General features: G+C 53.3%; 1 protein-coding gene across 1 annotated transcript in view; it reads left to right on the top strand.

Annotated features, from left to right (window-relative positions):
* Positions 1 to 15,467: 15,467 nt before the first annotated feature.
* Positions 15,468 to 16,616, top strand: part of PPDPF (pancreatic progenitor cell differentiation and proliferation factor) — a 1,514-nt gene continuing 365 nt past the window's right edge. Inside the window, exons 1-4 of the mRNA XM_024750337.1 lie at positions 15,468 to 15,606; positions 16,030 to 16,110; positions 16,348 to 16,425; positions 16,513 to 16,609. Of these exons, the coding sequence (XP_024606105.1) occupies positions 16,056 to 16,110; positions 16,348 to 16,425; positions 16,513 to 16,609 (230 nt within the window). The 5' untranslated portion in view covers positions 15,468 to 15,606; positions 16,030 to 16,055. The remainder of the gene's footprint in view (positions 15,607 to 16,029; positions 16,111 to 16,347; positions 16,426 to 16,512; positions 16,610 to 16,616) is intronic.

The following is a 16,616-nucleotide window of genomic DNA, read 5'->3' as shown; positions in this document are numbered from 1 at the left end:
GCTGGGGCCACTGGAGCCATCGGGCCACCGGTACCTGCCACGCAGCAGGGAGCCGTCACCATGGTGAAGGAGCTGCGGCTCGCAGGCTCCTCCCCACAGGCTCTCACTCCCCAGGCACCCGGGGCGGGGGGCAGGCACCCATGCTTAGAGGGCAGTGGCAGCCATGCCTGCGCTAGCCCAGCTCCGCCTGCTTCCGGTGAGCAGAGAGGGGGTCTGGCGGGCTGGGCCCTGCAGGGTCAGGGGCTCCAGCCTGGCGCCAGGAAGAGGGAGTGGCCAGGTCCCCCATTTGGCCCATTGCAGGCTGGGAGGCCAACCAGAGATGAGGGGGGACCAGCCTCTCGCGCCAAGAAGGGGCAGCCCTGCAGTGGGGCTGGGGACACGGGGGAGAACCAGGGGAGGGCTACAGGCTCACCAACCGCCGCCACGGTCAGCCTTCTCTGGGCCCAGGAGAAAGAAGGGAGCAGGTGGGCATTTGCTGCATCACCTAGCTTCTCCTGCACCTTGCTCGGTTCCCCTGGGCCCCTGGAGTGGGGGAGGGAAAGGCCTCAGTGCTAAGCCAGCCTCCCCACCCCCAGGTTCAGAAATTTCCCTGGGGAACAGGAAGAGCCTTAGCAACTCTGCAGCCTGCCTTTTCTGCTCTTTGAACAGAGCTCCCCTCAGCTGGGCAGTTGGGAATAACCTGCCTCAGGAGCTGGCGACCTCAGGGGCTCTTGGGATGAACTGATGCAGGAGGCTTTGGGTGGGGAAAGGACCGGGCACCAAGGGAGACAGGGCTCCAGCCTGCCCTTGAACAACCTAGAGAAACATGCACAAATTAGAAACGTGCTTGACCGCCAGATCAAGAAATAGGGCGCTGCATCAGGCCCTCAAAGCCAACCGCTACCTTGGCCTCTCCCGCTATACATCGCTTTGCGTGAATGGAATGTGCCCTTTGTGTTCCTTTTTCCGGCTTCTCGCACCTGCCGTCATGTTTGTGACACGCGCCCTTGCTGCTGCATTTGGGAGGTGTTTGGTTTTTTTCACTGCTGTGTAGTATTCCATTTCCAGTTTTGAGCTACTGAAAACCCCAGCTTCGGCCTCCGAGCTTGCGGGGACCTCCGTGCTCTGCTTGGAGCCCTGCTTCAGGGCTGTGGTCAGACTGTCCCGGGGGAGCCAGGAGGGTGGGCCCTTGAGAGCTCACAGCCCTGAGGGTCCAGTGTCCACTGACTGGAGCAGCTGCTGCTGGACTTCGTCCAGTTTCACAGTCATTTCTGGACACAGGCTGGCCTTCCCGCCACTTCTCTGCGGTTGGAAGCAGGAGTTGAGTCCACACATGTCAACTTCTTTTCTGAAACAATTTCAAACTTACAAAAGAGTTGCAAGAAGGGGACCAAGAACGCTGCCTTATGCCCTGCGTCCACATCACTAATTCTTCATACCTGCCCTGTCTGCTGTACTGTTCTCTGTCTCTCTCTGTGTCCGCTTATATTATTGTCTCTGAAACATTTGAGAAAAGGTTGCATAAATCATTGCCTCGACCCCTTAATACTTCAGTGTACGTTTCCAGTTGATACAATCCCTCAATCTGCAGTCCAGCTTCTAATTGTGTCACTTGTCCCAGTGATATCGTTCGCAGCTGTATTTTTCCCAATCCAGGATCACACGTTGGCTTTGGTGGTCAAGGCTCTTAGTTTCCTTAATCTGAAACAGATCCTCGGCCATTTGTGTCTTTCATGACACAGACGTTTTTAAAGAGTGGAGACAAGCTGTTTTGCAGGATGTCCCTCTGCTGGGGGTTTTTCTCATGTTTCTGCATGAATAGATTCACACTTTATTTTTCCGGCAGGAATTCCACAGGAGCAATGCACGTCAGACAGGCAGGTGCCTGACGTCCGCTTACCCATCAGTGGGGGCATTATCCTCGACCAACTGGTGGAGGTGGTGTCCACCAGCTTTCCCTACCGTGAAGTTACTCTTTCTCCCTTTGTAATGATTAAATACTTAATGAGGATGTACTTTGGATTCGATAAGTATCCTTTTCCTCATTAAAATCCCTCTCAACTTAGCACTCATGGAGAATTCTTAACTGAATCAATTTTACTGTGATGGTTGTGTTTTTAAGTTATTTATATATTTTTATTTTTGAGTTATACAGAAAATTGACTTTTTGAAAGATGTACAGTTCTGTGAATGTTAGCACAGGTACAGACTCCTGTAGCCACATCAATTGGGACACAGAATCCCCCAAGACCCTAAAAATCTCCCCTGTGCTCACCCTTTATACTCACCTCTTCCTCCTACTCAGAGTCACGGATCTCTTCCCCATCACCATAGCTTTGTCTTCTTGAGAATGTCATGTAAATGGAAGCCTACAGTGTGTTATCTTTTGGGTCCGGCTTTTCTTTTTTTAAAGTGTTTTTTTTTTTTTTTTCCCATTTATTTATTTATTTATTTTTGGCCGTGTTGGGTCTTTGTTGCTGCGCACGGGCTTTCTCTGGTTGCGGCGAGCGGGGGCTACTCTTCGTTGTGGTGCGCGGGCTTCTCATCGCAGTGGCTTCTCTTTGTTGCAGAGCACGGGCTCTAGGCATGCAGGCTTCAGTAGTTGTGGCACACGGGCTCAGTTGTTGCGGCGCACGGGCTTGGTTGCTCCGTGGCATGTGGGATCTTCTCGGACCAGGGCTCAAACCCATGTCCCCTGCACTGGCAGGCAGATTCTTTTTTTTTTTTTTTTTAACATATTTATTGGAGTATAATTGCCTTACAATGGTGTGTTAGTTGCTGCTGTATAACAAAGTGAATCAGCTATACATACACATATATCCCCATATCTCCTCCTTCTTGCGGCAGGCGGATTCTTAACCACTGCGCCACCAGGGAGGTCCCAGGTCCGGCTTCTTTCATTCAGCATAATGCTTTGAGAGTCACCCAGGTGATTACGTGTTTCAGTGGTTCGTTCCTTTTTAACAATGAATGGTATTCCACGTATGGATGGACCGCAATTTGCTTATCCTTCACCCACTAGGTGATGTTTGGGTTGTTTCCAGTCTTGGCAGTTATGGATAAAGCCACCATAGACATTCGTGTACAGGTTTTTGCGAACGTAAGTTTGAATTTCTCTTGGACAAATGCCCAGAAGTGGGATTGATCATTTGTCAGGCGTGTGACTCACTTTTTAAGAAACGGCCACACTGGTCTCCAGAGTACTGGTACCATTTCACTGCCACGGCAGCTTGTGAGAGTTCCAGTTGCTCCATGCCCTCAACAGCACTTGTTCTTGTCAGTCTCTTGTTGGAAATTTTGTTTTAGCTCTTCTAATGGGTATGCGATGCTATCCCATCCTGGTTTTGATTCCATTTCTCTTATAACTGATGACGTTGAAGAACTTTCCCTGTGCTGAATGGTGCGTTCTCTTTAGTGAAGTTCCATTCAGGTCTCTTATCCTTTATTGAGCTTTATTGAGGTGTCATTTACATGCCATAAAGTCAGTCCGTGTAAAGTACATAGAAAGCGCAATGCCGTGGCTTCTAGTGGATTTGGAGTTGTGCAACCACCATCGTAATCTAATTTCTGAACATTTTTATCACCCCAGAAAGAAACCCTGCGCTATTAGGGAGTCACGCCCCTACCCCAAAGCAAGCCCCTGGCAACCACGAATCTACTTCCTGTCTCGTGGGCTTGCCTGTTCTGGGCATTTCATATAAATGGAATCCTACAGGATGTGGTCATTTGTGACTGGACACTTTCACTTAGAGTGTTTTCAGGCTCCTCCACATTGTAGCATGTGTCAATAGTACCTCGTTCCTTAGTTACACCATATTCGGCCGTCATTCGTCAGTTGATGGGCATCTGGGTCGTTCCCGCTTCTTACCTAATAGGAGTGATGCTGCCGTGAACATTCCTGTCTAAGCTCTCTGTGTGCGTATATGTTTTCACTTATCCTGAGTAGATATCTAGGAATAGAATTGCTGGGTCATCTGGTGACCGACTGTTTCCCACAGCAGCTGCACCATTTTACATTCCCACCAGCAATACAGGCGCGTTCCAGCATCTCCACGTCCTCGCCAACATTTGTTACGGGTCTGTCTTTTCGGTTACAGTTATTCTATGGGTCTGAAGTGGCGTCTCATTGCGGTTTTGACCTGCAGTTCCCGAAAGACTAAAGATGTTGAGCATCTTTTCACGTGCTTATCAGCCATATGTATATCTTCTTTGGAAAAAATGTCTATTCAGAGCCTTGGCCCAATCTTTCAGTGGGTTGTTTATTTTCTTAGTGTGGAGTTTTGAGAGCTCTTTGTGTATTCTGAATACAAGGCCTTCATCAGATATTTGACTTGCAAATACTTTCTCCCTGTCTGCAGCTTGTCTTTTTATTCACTTAACGGTCATTCGTGGCACAAAAGTTTTTCATGTTGATGAAGTCCAATGCACCCAATTTTTTCTTGTGTGGAATGATCCGTTGACATTGGCAAACCCCAGATCACAAAGATTTTCTCCCCTATTTTCTTCTAAAAGTGTTATAGTTTTATGTTTCACGCTTACATACAATATCCATCTTGAGTTAATTTTCACATAAGGTGTGAGATTTAGGTCAAGGTTCATTTTTCTTGCATATGGACGTCCAGTTCTTCCAGCATCGTTTGTCTAGAGATTATACTTTCTCCATTGAATTGCTTTTGCACCTTTTTCAAAGCGCCATTGGACCTATGTGTGGAGCTATTTCTGGACTCTGTTCTGTTACACTGATTTTTGTGTCTATCTCCACACCAACACCACACTGAATCAATTATTGCAGTTTTATAGCAATTGCTAAAATCAGGAAGTGTGTGAAAAGAATAATCTCTTTAACAAATGGTGCTGTGATAATTCTACATCCCTTTGCAAAAGAATGAAGTTGGATCCCTACCTCACACCATATACAAAAATTAACACGAAATGGACCAAAGGCCCAATAAATCTATAAAACGGTTAGAAGAAAACATAGGTGTAAATCTTCATGACCTTGGATTTGGCAATAGATTTTTAGATATGACACCGAAAACACAAGCAAAAAAGAAGAAATAGGTAAATTGAACTTCATCAAAATTTCAAACTTTCATGCAACAAAGGATACTATCAAGAAAGTGAAAACACAACCTACAGAATGGGAGAAAACATTTTCAAATCATAATGAGTAAGGGTCTAGTGTTCAGAATATATAAGGAACACTTACAACTCCGTAATAAAAAGACAAATAACCCAATTTTTAAATGACCAAAGGATATGAATAAACATTTATCCAGAGAAGACACACATGAAAAAATGCTCAGCATCATTAGTCATTATGTACCTAAAAACAGACCATCAAAATACATGAAGCAAAACTGTCCGAACTGCAGGAAGAAATAGAGAGTTCTACACTAATGGAGACTTCAATACTCCCCACTCAATAAAGGACAGAGCGACCAGAGAGAAGATAAGGAAATAGGGGACTGAAATAACGTGCTAAACCAGCTAGATGGAACAGACATATGCAGAACACCCCACCCGACAACAGAACACACATTCTTCTCAAGTGCACATGGGACAATTTCTACAATAGACCATGTGTTAAGCCCACAAATTAAATCTCAGTAGATTTTTTAAGATAGATATCATACAAAGTGTCTTCTTCAACCACCATGGGATAAAGTTAGAAATCAATAACAGAAGTAAAATTCACACATTTGTAGAAATTAAACAACACACTCAAACAACCAATGGATCAAAGAAGAAATCACAAAGAAAATTAGAAAATGCTTAGAGATGACTGATAATGAAAATACAACATATCAAAACTTATGAGACATAGAAAATAATAATGCTAAGGGTAAAATTTATAGCTATACACACTTACATTAAAAAACAAGAAAGAGCTCAGACTTCCCTTGTGGCGCAGTGGTTAAGAATCCACCTGCTAATGCAGAGGACACGGGTTTGAGCCCTGGTCCGGGAAGATCCCACATGCCGCAAGGCAGCTAAGCCCGTGCGCCACAACTACTGAGCCTGAGCTCTAGGGCTCACGAGCCACAACTACTGAAGCCCATGTCCCTAGAGCCCATGCTCCGCAACAAGAGAAGCCCGTGCACCACCACGAAGAGTAGCCCCTACTCGACACAACTAGAGAAAAGCCCGTGCGCAGCAATGAAGACACAACGCAGCCAAAAATTTTTAAATATAAATAAATAATTTTTTAAAGTTTAAAAAAAATAAACAAGAAAGATCTCACATCCTCAACCTAACTTTACACCCTAAGGAACTAGAAGAAGGACAAACTAAACTCAAAGCTGGAAGAAGGAAGGAAGTAGTAAGATTAGAGAAGAGCTCAATGTGATATAGAATAAAAGCAGTAGAGAAAATCAGTGAAGCCAAAAGGTGGTTCTTTGAAAAAAATCAACAAAATGTCCTTTAGCTACATAGGCAAAGAAAACAAAGAGAGAAGATTCAAATTACTGCAATCAGAGCTAAGTCCTCGTATACATGGTCAAATGATGTTTGACTAGAGTGCCAAGACTACAGGGAAAAAAGAGTCTTTTCAACCAATGGTGCTGGAAAACTGGCTACCCACCTGCGAAAGAATGAAGCTGGACCCTTACCTACACTATATACAAAAATTAACTCAAAATGGATGGAGGACCTAAAGGTAAGACCTAAAGCTATAAAACTCTTAGAAGAAAACAGGAAAAAAACCTCCATGACACTGCGTTTGGCAACTATTTCTTGAATATAACACCAAGAGCACAGGTAACAGAAGAAAAAAGAATAGACAAATTGGACTTCATGAAAAAAATTTTTAATTTGCACCTCAAAAGAAACTATAAACAGTAAAAACGCAGCCCACAGAATGGAGGAAAATAGTTGCAAAGCAGATATCCGATGAGGAATTGATATCCAGAATATATATAAAACTCCTAAAATTCGGGCTTCCCTGGTGGCGTAGTGGTTGAGAGTCCGCCTGCCGATGCAGGGGACACGGGTTCGTGCCCCGGTCCGGGAAGATCCCACATGCCGCGGAGCAGCTGGGCCCGTGAGCCATGGCCGCTGAGCCTGCGCGTCCGGAGCCTGTGCTCCGCAACGGGAGAGGCCACGGCAGTGAGAGGCCCGCGTACCGAAAAAAAACTCCTAAAATTCAACAAGAAAACAAACAGCCTAATTCAAAAATGAGAAAAATACTTGAACAGACATTTCTCCAAAGAAGATATACAAATGGCCAAGAAGCACATGAAACGCGGCTCAACATCACTGATCGTTAGGGAAATTCAAATCAAAACTACAATGAGATAACACATGGAGAGAATGTAGAGAAATATGAATCCTTGTGCACTGTTGGTAAGAATGTAAAATGGTACAGCCACCATGCAAAACACTATGGTAGTTCCCAGAAATATTAAAAATAGAATTACCATATGATCCAGCAACTCTGCTTCTGGGTATGTACCCTAGAGAACTGAAAGCAGGGTCTCAAAGAGATATTTGTACACCCATATTCACAGCAGAATTATTCAAAATAGTTAAAATGCGGAAGTGGATCCAAGTGTCCGCAAGCAGATGAATGGATAAGCAAAACGTGGCCTACGCATGCAGTGGAACATCATTCCGCCTGGAGAAGGAAAGCAATTCTGAAACAAGCTACACCACGGGTAAAGCTCGAGGACAGTATGTACCAGGTAGCCAGTCACAGAAAGACAAATACTGTGTGATCCCACCTACACGAGACACTTAGTCAAAATCATACAAAGACAAAGTCAAATGATGCTTCCGGGAGGAGAGGAAATGGGGAGTGCTCGCTTAATGGGGGCAGAGTTCCAATTCTACAAGACGAAAGAGCTTTAGAGACAGTTGGAGCTGATGGCTGAACAGCATCATGAATGTATTTATTACCACCGAACGCACCCTTCAGAATGGTTAAGATGGGAATTCCCTGGCAGTCCAGTGGTTAGGACTCTGCTTTCACAGCCGAGGCCCAGGTTCGATCCTTGGTCGGGCAACTAAGGTCCTGCAAGCCGGCAGCACGGCCCAAGGAAAACAAAAATGGTTAAACTGTTATGTGTCTTTTACTGCAATAAAAAAAAAATTTGGAAAAAAAAAGTAAGTACTGATGCGTGCTACAATATGGATAAATTTTTATTTATTTATTTATTTTTTTGCGGTACGCGGGCCTCTCACTGTTGCGACCCCTCCCGTTGCGGGACACAGGCTCCGGACGCGCAGGCTCAGCGGCCATGGCTCTCGGGCCCAGCCGCTCTGCGGCATGTGTGATCTTCCCGGACCGGGGCACGAACCCGCGTCCCCTGAATCGGCAGGCGGACTCTCAACCACTGTGCCACCAGGGAAGCCCGATATGGATGAACTTTGAAAACAGTCCGCTGAGTGAAAGAAGCCACACACAACAGACCAGACCACATGCTGTGTGATTCCATTTATATGAAACGTCCAGAATAGGCAAAATCATAGAGACAGAAAGCAGATTAATGGGGCTGAGGGGGGGCGTTGCTTAATGGATACAGGGTTTCATTTCGGGCTGGGGATGAAATGTTTTGGAACTAGATAGAGGTGATGGTTACACAGCATCGTCAACGTATTCAGTGGTTGCCACTAAACTGCCCACTTTAAAATGGTTAGTTTTAGTTTATGGGAATTTTACCTCAATAAAAAGATTTGGGTATCGCAATTTCTCTATATTCTTATTTTTCAAAAATGTTTTAGTTATAGATCATTTGTGTTTCTGTGTTAATTTTAGGATCTACATCTTTTTAAAAATTTTGCTGAGATTTTTATTGGAATTGCACTAAATCTATATGTCAGTTTGGAGGGAACCGATGTCTTTACTGTGTTGGGTCTTCATTTACTTAGGCCTTCTTTGATTTCTTTCATTAGCTTTAATTTTTGGCCTACAAATCCTATACGTGTTTTATTAGGTTTATAGCTAAGTGTTTCGTGTCAGAGTGTCACTATTATAAATGGTATTTAAAAATTTTTCTGCTTGTAAAATCCCTAGTATGTAGGACTATGATTTTTGCCCACTGACCTTGTATCTTGCTAATCTCATTCACTCAGTTAGGCTTTTTAGAGATTCCTTGATGACAGACCACCACGTTGTCTGTGAAGAGGGACAGTTTTAGTTCTTACTTGTAATCAGTATGCCTTTTGTTTCTTTTTCTTGCCTCATTGTACGGGCCATGACTTCCAGTAGACGCTGAATATTCATCGTGAGAGTGGACAGCTCTGCTCCCTACCCAGTCCTGGTGGGAGGACCCTGTCTTCCTCCATAAGGCACGGTGTTTGTTGGCCGTACTTGCTGGGAGTTCGCTGGTGTGAGCAACGCTCTTTACAAGACTGAAGACGTCCTTTTCTATTCCTCGTTTGCATGGTTTTGATGATGAGTGTGTTGTCAGAGCTCATTCCCCGTCGTTTGACGCGAGCGCTCACACCTGTGTGTTGGTGCATTTTTACGGCGGCCTCTTCAAAGCCTTTGTCAGTCATTACAGCATCTGCCACCCCAGAGTCAGTGTTTGCCGGCTGTGTGCTGTTTCTCAGGCCAGCTGAGGTTCTCCTGATGCTTTGCCCTGGGTAATTCTATTTATTTTTAATTTTTTTGGCTGCACCGTGAGGCTTGCAGGATCTTAGAACCAGGGATTGAACCCAGGCCCTCAGCAATGAAAGCTTGGAGTCCTAACCCCTGGACCACCAGGGAATTCCCTCGCCGAGTAATTTTAGATCTCCCCCTGGGGTTCGGTGTTCTTGATGAATAAACGCTGATTTGTTGTACGCCGCGGGTGGAACTCCAGGGCACCGAAGTGCTTGCTTCTGACAGTTCTTCCCAGGTTTGTATTTGCGTTCTGGGGAGAGAGTCTTTCTGACCTCCTCACTCCTTCACGCTGGAAACCTGTAATGTCTTTTACTACACAATTCACCCTTTCATCAACTATATTTCTTGAACACCCACAACAGAGCTGATTCTTTCTTAGCCACTGGGGACTGAACAGGTGCAAGGTCAGCCCTCCTAGATTTTACTTAACCAGCAAAAAAACCAATTAGGTTATTTCCAGTAGTGAAAAGTGCTATAAATAGTGACTTTCACTAAGCACCTGCTATGCGCCAGGTCCTGGCGCTTCCCGTTTTACCGACAAGGACACTGGGAAACGGCGAAGTGCCCCCACATAGTAGGCATTCATTAAACATTAGTCAGTAGTTTTATTTCTTCTGCAGATGGTGACCTCACCTACAGAGGCCCAGCTCCTGCTAGAGAGCCCGGCAGTCACTGCCACCAGAGAAGAGGTCTTCTGACCAGAAGGCAAGGGGCGGCCCATGCCGTGGTCCCGGTGGGGAGCCCCATTCTCCAGGAGCAGGTGGAGGAGCCCCGAGGGCCCCACCCTGCTCGGACTTTCCAGAGCCCTCACCTCACCCCCAAACGCCTGCGGCCAGAGCAACCACGCGGGCACCGTGACAGCAACGGCCCCTGGGTTAGAGCAGCACCTGGCCCCTCCCGTCCGGTCTTCACGGAACACCTGTCAGGAAGGTGCCATCACCACCCCAATCCTGGCGGGAGGGGATGGGGCTCGGGAACAGCCGGGACCCGAACCCCAGGCCCAAGCCTTGCCCCCGCCAGCCTTGGGAGCCCATGGCCATCAGCCGTCCTGCCCCTCCCGCAGTGCAGACGTCCTGCGTGTGGCCATCTCCAGCCCTCCCGACGATTTTTCTGTCACTGCTTCCCGGGTGGCTGGAGGCTCATGTGTTGCGTCCTGACCCCGCGCCCAGCCTGCCCACCCTGAGCCCTGCAGGAGCCTCCAAGCACACGGGCCATCACCCCCTGGGGCCAGCGGAAGGGAAGGGCTGACCTCTCCTGAGCTTGGCCCTTGTCCCAGACCCCGTCACCACCCACCCTAAAGACGGAGCAGCCCCTGCCCAGGCCTCGCGGGTCACCATTGGCCGCTGGGGTTTGGGAACTTGCACGAGCCTGTGTTTCCCCAAGGCTGGAGCTGCACCCGGGGGTGGCCAGCAAGACAAGGGCCCTGAGGTGGACCCAGCGCCTCCGAGGACACCAGACGGGGGTGCAGGCCCTCTGGGGGTCATCCCGTGCCATCTACGCATGGGCTGGGGTGGACCAGATGGAGGCCGAGACCCCTCACCCCTTTCCCCGTTCTAACCAGGACGTGCCCCCATCTGCTCCGGGTCCCCGATGCCAGTTGTGGGGAGTGACTGGCGGAGCCCCACCTTCCTGGCTTAGTAAATGCAGCCTTTACACGTTCGCTTTTAAAAAAACAAACAAAACAAACCCTCTTTTTGGATTATCTGATCTTGAAGTCGTTGGTGAGGTTGAGAGTGAGGCGGACAGGGGCAGGCTGGCGCAGCAGGCTGCTGGAGGGTGGCCTGGGGAGGTGGGAGACGCCGCTACCAGGGCTCCTTCAGGGAAGGCCTCCCCGCCCGGCCAGGAGTGGGCAGCACACGGCCCCCACCGCCCCTCCTTCAGGGTCGGCCTGGGCCGCAGAGCCGCCACACCCCCAGGCTCACTTCCCCCGCTGGCTGCCTGGGGCCTGATGCAGGTCACCCTGACAGTCTCTCCTCGCTCCCGGGCTCCCCATGGGACCGCCGCAGCCCCCCTGGGCAGCCACCTCAGCTGACACCACCTCTCGCCCAGTCCTGTGTCCTCCCGGCTCCCCCCACAGGTGCAGGTCACCAACACACATCCTGCACCCCAACCTCTGCCTGCTCCCAAGACACTTCTACAGGAGGGAATCCCAGACGGGAAGTGGCCACAGCGGCTCACAGCTGCGTGGCCGGCCGGCCCGGGGTCCCAAACCCTGGCGGCCAAGGGTGACCCCAGGGCACGGCTGGCCTCGCCCTCAGCCCCGGAGGCACGGGCTTCACAGGCTCTGCCCAGCAAGGGGGTCACGTGGCCTGGTCAGGCTAAGGAGGGCCCTGCTGGCCGAAGCCAGAGAACCTGGGTGGAGAGAATGGAACAGAGTTGAGGGCCACCAAGCTCTGAATGTGGAAGAGGGAGCAACAGCCCCCAGGAAGTCTCAGCTCCGAGCTGGGCAGGGGGCAGCCAGAGAACCCCTCCCGGTACTTGTCCCCCCTCCCCGAACCCTCCTCCCCAGCTGCCCAGGCCTGAGCCAGGCCCAGGGAGCCCCAGGGAGGCGGCAGCCCGGGTCCCACGGGGAACAGGTGGGGGTGTGGCTGTGTCGGGGCCGTCCCAGGGGCCCAGCACTGCTTGTGAGCCGGGTGGAGGAGAGGCTGCGGAGGCCCCGGGGGCGGGATGGCCCAGGCTGTGAGGCCGGCACAGTGACAAAGTGCTACATGCTCTCCCCCACCCCATCCCCTGGGGAGCCCCTGGGGCATCTCATCACCTGCTCCCCTCCAGGAGGTAGACCCTGACTTCAACCTCCCCACACCCGCAGCCCAGCGCACCACGGCTCTCTCCAGCCCCAGGGCCTTTGCACCTCCCTGCACTAGTGCTGAGACAGCACGCCCTCCGCCTCTGGGGACTGAGCCTGGAGAGGGCAGGGGCTACTGCTCACCGCCCCTGGCACACCTGGTCTTGCACTGCCTGCCTCACCGGTGGGATACCCATGGCTCTGGATGGCTGGAAGCCACAGCAGCGAGGCCAGCACCAGCCTCCCTCCCCGAGCCCCTCCCAGCAGAAGCCCTGGTGGCCCTCCTGCCCCTAAGCTGACCCTGTTCTCCAGAGCAGCCCCCAAGTCTCAGCTCTCTCTGCTCAGACCCTGCCATGGGATGGCTCTACCCCAGGGATCCCAATCCATCTGGCCTCCCACTTCTCACACTGCTGCTCCCCCCTCCCCCGGGAGTACTCGGCGTGCCTCCTGGGTCCCCGGAATGGCACCAACCCTCATTCCCCCAGCTGTGTCCCCTCCTGAGTGACCACCAGGTTCAGGATTTGGACAGGTCACCTCGCCAAACCCTACCCCCCTCCTGACCATATGAGCGGTCCATGGCCCTGGGCAGGCCCCTCATGCTGGCCTCCCCAGCTTTGGGTCCTGGCACCCCAGTCCTGTTGGAGGCATGCATGAGGGGCACCCTACGAGATGCCCACACACTCAGCCGCTGACCACAGGGACACGGGAGTTCACAGACGGGGCAGAGAGCCCTGTGGCTGAGGGTCCTTCAGAGCAGGACAAGCCTGGGTCTTGCTGGAACATTCCATCCTCCTGGTGTCAACTGCACTGACCAATCTGCCCTGTCAGTGAGCCCTCAGGCCTGGCTGCCTCTTCCACTGCAGGTCCTGCCACTGGCCCCCCACCCCGTCCAAGGCCAGCAGCCCCCCTGCTCTTGCCCGGCAGCTCTGAGCACTGGGCCCTCCCCAGCTCCCCCTCAGCTGAAGCCTGACAATCCCTATCCTGTCCCCCCTCACCGAGTGGGGACCCTCCTTCTAGGCCTGCCCCTCTGCTGGAAGGGGTGCCTACCTGACTCACCACCACTCCCCATGCCCGGCCGAGCCATTTGCACACAGTAGGTGCTCAGCCAACCCAAGCACTGGGTGAACAGAACAGCACACGGTCCAGTCAGGGCCCCCGTCTCACTCAGAGACCCCTGTCAGCGCCCCTGCCTGGCTCCTGTGTCCCTACCACAAACCCACGAAGGCGGTGCCCTTGTCCTCAGTTTCCCCAGCACGCGGCCAGAGCTGGCACCCGCCACCTTCGCAAACCACACAACACCCAATCCAATCATGCTTCGAGCTCACCGGGGGCTGCCCCCCACTTGGGGACGGCCCCGATGCTGCCAACTTCCAACCGGTGGTGTGTCTCGGGCAAGGGCAGGAGGGGTAGACACGTGCAACCGGGCAAGTCGGTGGGCTGGGGTGAGGGCGCTCTGCTGCCCATCCCAGGCAAACACGTGGTCAGGGGCTGGCAGCAGAGCTGAGACCAGAGGGGAGAGGTTGCCCCGCACAGTGGGCAGCTCCGTGAGGCCCTGAGCAGAGCTGATGGCCAGAGCCCACATGGACCCAAGTGGCCAATAACCCAGCAACAGGGCCCTGGTACATTTGATCCACGACCAGGCTCAGGGTTTGGTGAGCATGGGAGGAGTGGGGGATGGCAAATGACCCTTAAGAATTAAATTTGATTTTCAGTAAAGTCACCATCCAGAATTAACGCCCTGGAGGAGGGCAGGAAGACGGCCAGGCCGTGCCTGTGGTGACCCTGGGAAGCAAAGGTCTCTGGCTGTGAAGGGAGTTTGGGGTGAGGGCTTGGGGGGCCACGCGTCCCTCCTTCAGGGTCTTGTCTCACGGCTATGAGCAATCCAGCTGACCCTCGCTGTGAACCACGGTTATCTTGGAAGCCCATGAAAGATGTGGCTGGATGGGTGGCAGGGAGAGACGCTGGAACCGTCCTTTTCCCAGTGACCAGCAGGGGCCCAGTCCATGGGGACACCAGGAAGAGACGGGGAAGGCCGAGAAGGAATGAGAGTCACCTGGGCCAGGTAGCTGCACCTCCTCCAGGGTCCCCTGGCCACACTGCAACCCAAGCCAGGTCGCAGTTAGGAGGTCAGCAGCTTTGACCCCCACACAGCCCAGTAAAGGGTTACCTCCAGGGGCAGCAAGGCCGCTCCCCTCCTGGGGCCTCAGTTTCTCCATCTCCTGAGTGAGAAGTTGGACTGAGGCTCAGGAATCCTGGAGGGGTCCTTGAGGGGGTGTGAGGATATAGAGGGCCCAGCCCAGGGGGTTATGGGATCTTCCTGATGGCCCCCCACCGAAGCCACCACAGATCTCCTGAGACCCTCCCAGCCAGCAGGGGCGAGACTGCCCAGCCAGGGCCTAGTGCCAAAGAGCCAGGGAGAGGACAGGGGGACTTCCCCTCCCTACAGAGGGAGGCTGTGGGTCGGGGTGGGGTGGGGTGGGGGGAAGGCCGATTTCCACATTGGAAAGGAAGTCCTCCTCCCAGTTGAAGAGCCAGGGTGTGGCAGGGCCCAGGCCCTGCACGGAACACTCTGGGGCTGCCCGTAACTGGGGGCCTCGCCTCCAGCTACTGGTGACATCCCCAAACAGAGGTCTTTACCCCACCCACTGACATAAGCTTCCCCCTCTGCCTGCCCTCCTTTCCTCTCTCCCTCCTCCCCCACCCATGCCTTGCAAGCAGTTGGATGCAAGCTGGCGCTGAGAACGGGGAGTGGGTTCCAGAGCCCCCAGAGCTGTGAGAGAGATATGGGTGGGCTCCCCAGCTTCCCACCTGCAATGAGGTCCCTGAAGGGCTGGAAAGCTAGAGGCACACAGCTCCTTCTGGGTGGCACCCAGGCCGACAGCTGGGGGAGGGCACCCGCTGGCGGGGGCCCACGTCTGGTTGAGCAGATGTCCCCCCAGTACATCGCAGAGAAGGCCAGAGCAGAGGGGCACTGCGAGGGCTGGGCCTGTGGGGCTCAGCCCAGGACTGGGGGCTGTGGCCTCGCCGGGGCTGGGGCGGGGCCGGGATCGGGGCGGGACTCGCAGGGCGCGGGGCGGGGCCGCCATATAAGGGGGCGCGTCCGCGCGTGCGCGCCCGGCGCGTCTGGGTCGTGGAGTCGTCGGTTGCGGTCTCCTGTGCCAATGGGCTCAGTGGCTTAGCGCCCCGGTTCCCGCCGTCCGTGATCGAGCGCCGAGGCCCGCGAGGGGTCGCCGCCGAGGTGAGGGCCCGGGCGGCGCGTGGGTGGGGTCTAGCGGCCCGAATAGGAGCGACGGCTGGCGGGGCGGACCGCCCCGCATCCGGGAGGACCGAAGGGCGCGGGTGGGGAGGAGGCGGCGGGCAGGGCCCGGGGCACGGAGCTGGGGGCGCGCCGGCTGCAGGCAGGGCCGCTTCCCGGAGCCCCAGGCCGGCGGCCCGCTCACAAAGCGCCTTTGTTGTCCCGCGCGGCCTGTTCGGGCTGGTTAGAGCCGCCCGCGCGGAGAGGGCGGTCCCGGAGTTCCGGAGCCCCGCCTCGGCTCGGTAAACAAACCTGACGTCCGCCCCTCCCGAGAACCCACGCGGCTGACCCTGGGGTCCGGGTGGGGAGTGCCCTGCGCGAGAGGCAGCGATGACCGCAGGGGCTCCCCGACCCCCGCGTGCGCAGGTTTCCACCAGCCCACAAGCAAGAGCATGGCAGCCATCCCCTCCAGCGGCTCGCTCGTGGCCACCCACGACTACTACCGGCGTAAGTAAGCCCCTTGCCCGCCCCCCCACCGAGTCTGACCCGGGCTTCCCCACCCAGCTTGTGGTGTCAGCTCCAGTTCCTTGAGAATCCGTATCCGAGTGGGGAGTGAGCGGCTAAGGACCCCTGGCACTGCCTGTGCTGACAGGCAAAGCCCTGTGCTGCCGGCAAAGCCAGCCCTTGGTCCGGTGGGCTGGGGGCTCAGTGCCCTGTGGAGCTGACCTGGCCTCTTCTCTCCAGGCCGCCTGGGCTCCACTTCCGGTAACAGCTCCTGCGGAAGTGCCGAGTACCCCGGGGAAGGCATCCCCCGCCACCCCGGTGAGCGCAGGTCCACCCCTGGCTGTCCCCAGGGACTGACTGGAGGGGGTGGGCAACAGCACCGTGACCTCACTTTGCTTCTCTCAGGTCTCCCCAGAGCTGACCCGGGACACTGGTGGGCCAGCTTCTTTTTCGGGAAGTCCACTCTCCCGTTCATGGCCACAGTGTTGGAGTCCCCAGAGCAGTGAGTC

This window comes from Neophocaena asiaeorientalis, unplaced genomic scaffold, assembly GCF_003031525.2.
Source record: "Neophocaena asiaeorientalis asiaeorientalis breed wild unplaced genomic scaffold, Neophocaena_asiaeorientalis_V1.1 scaffold606, whole genome shotgun sequence".
Taxonomy (NCBI): Eukaryota; Metazoa; Chordata; class Mammalia; order Artiodactyla; family Phocoenidae; genus Neophocaena; species Neophocaena asiaeorientalis.
The sequence above is the reverse complement of the archived record's forward strand: the minus strand, read 5'-3'. Positions and strand labels throughout refer to the sequence as shown.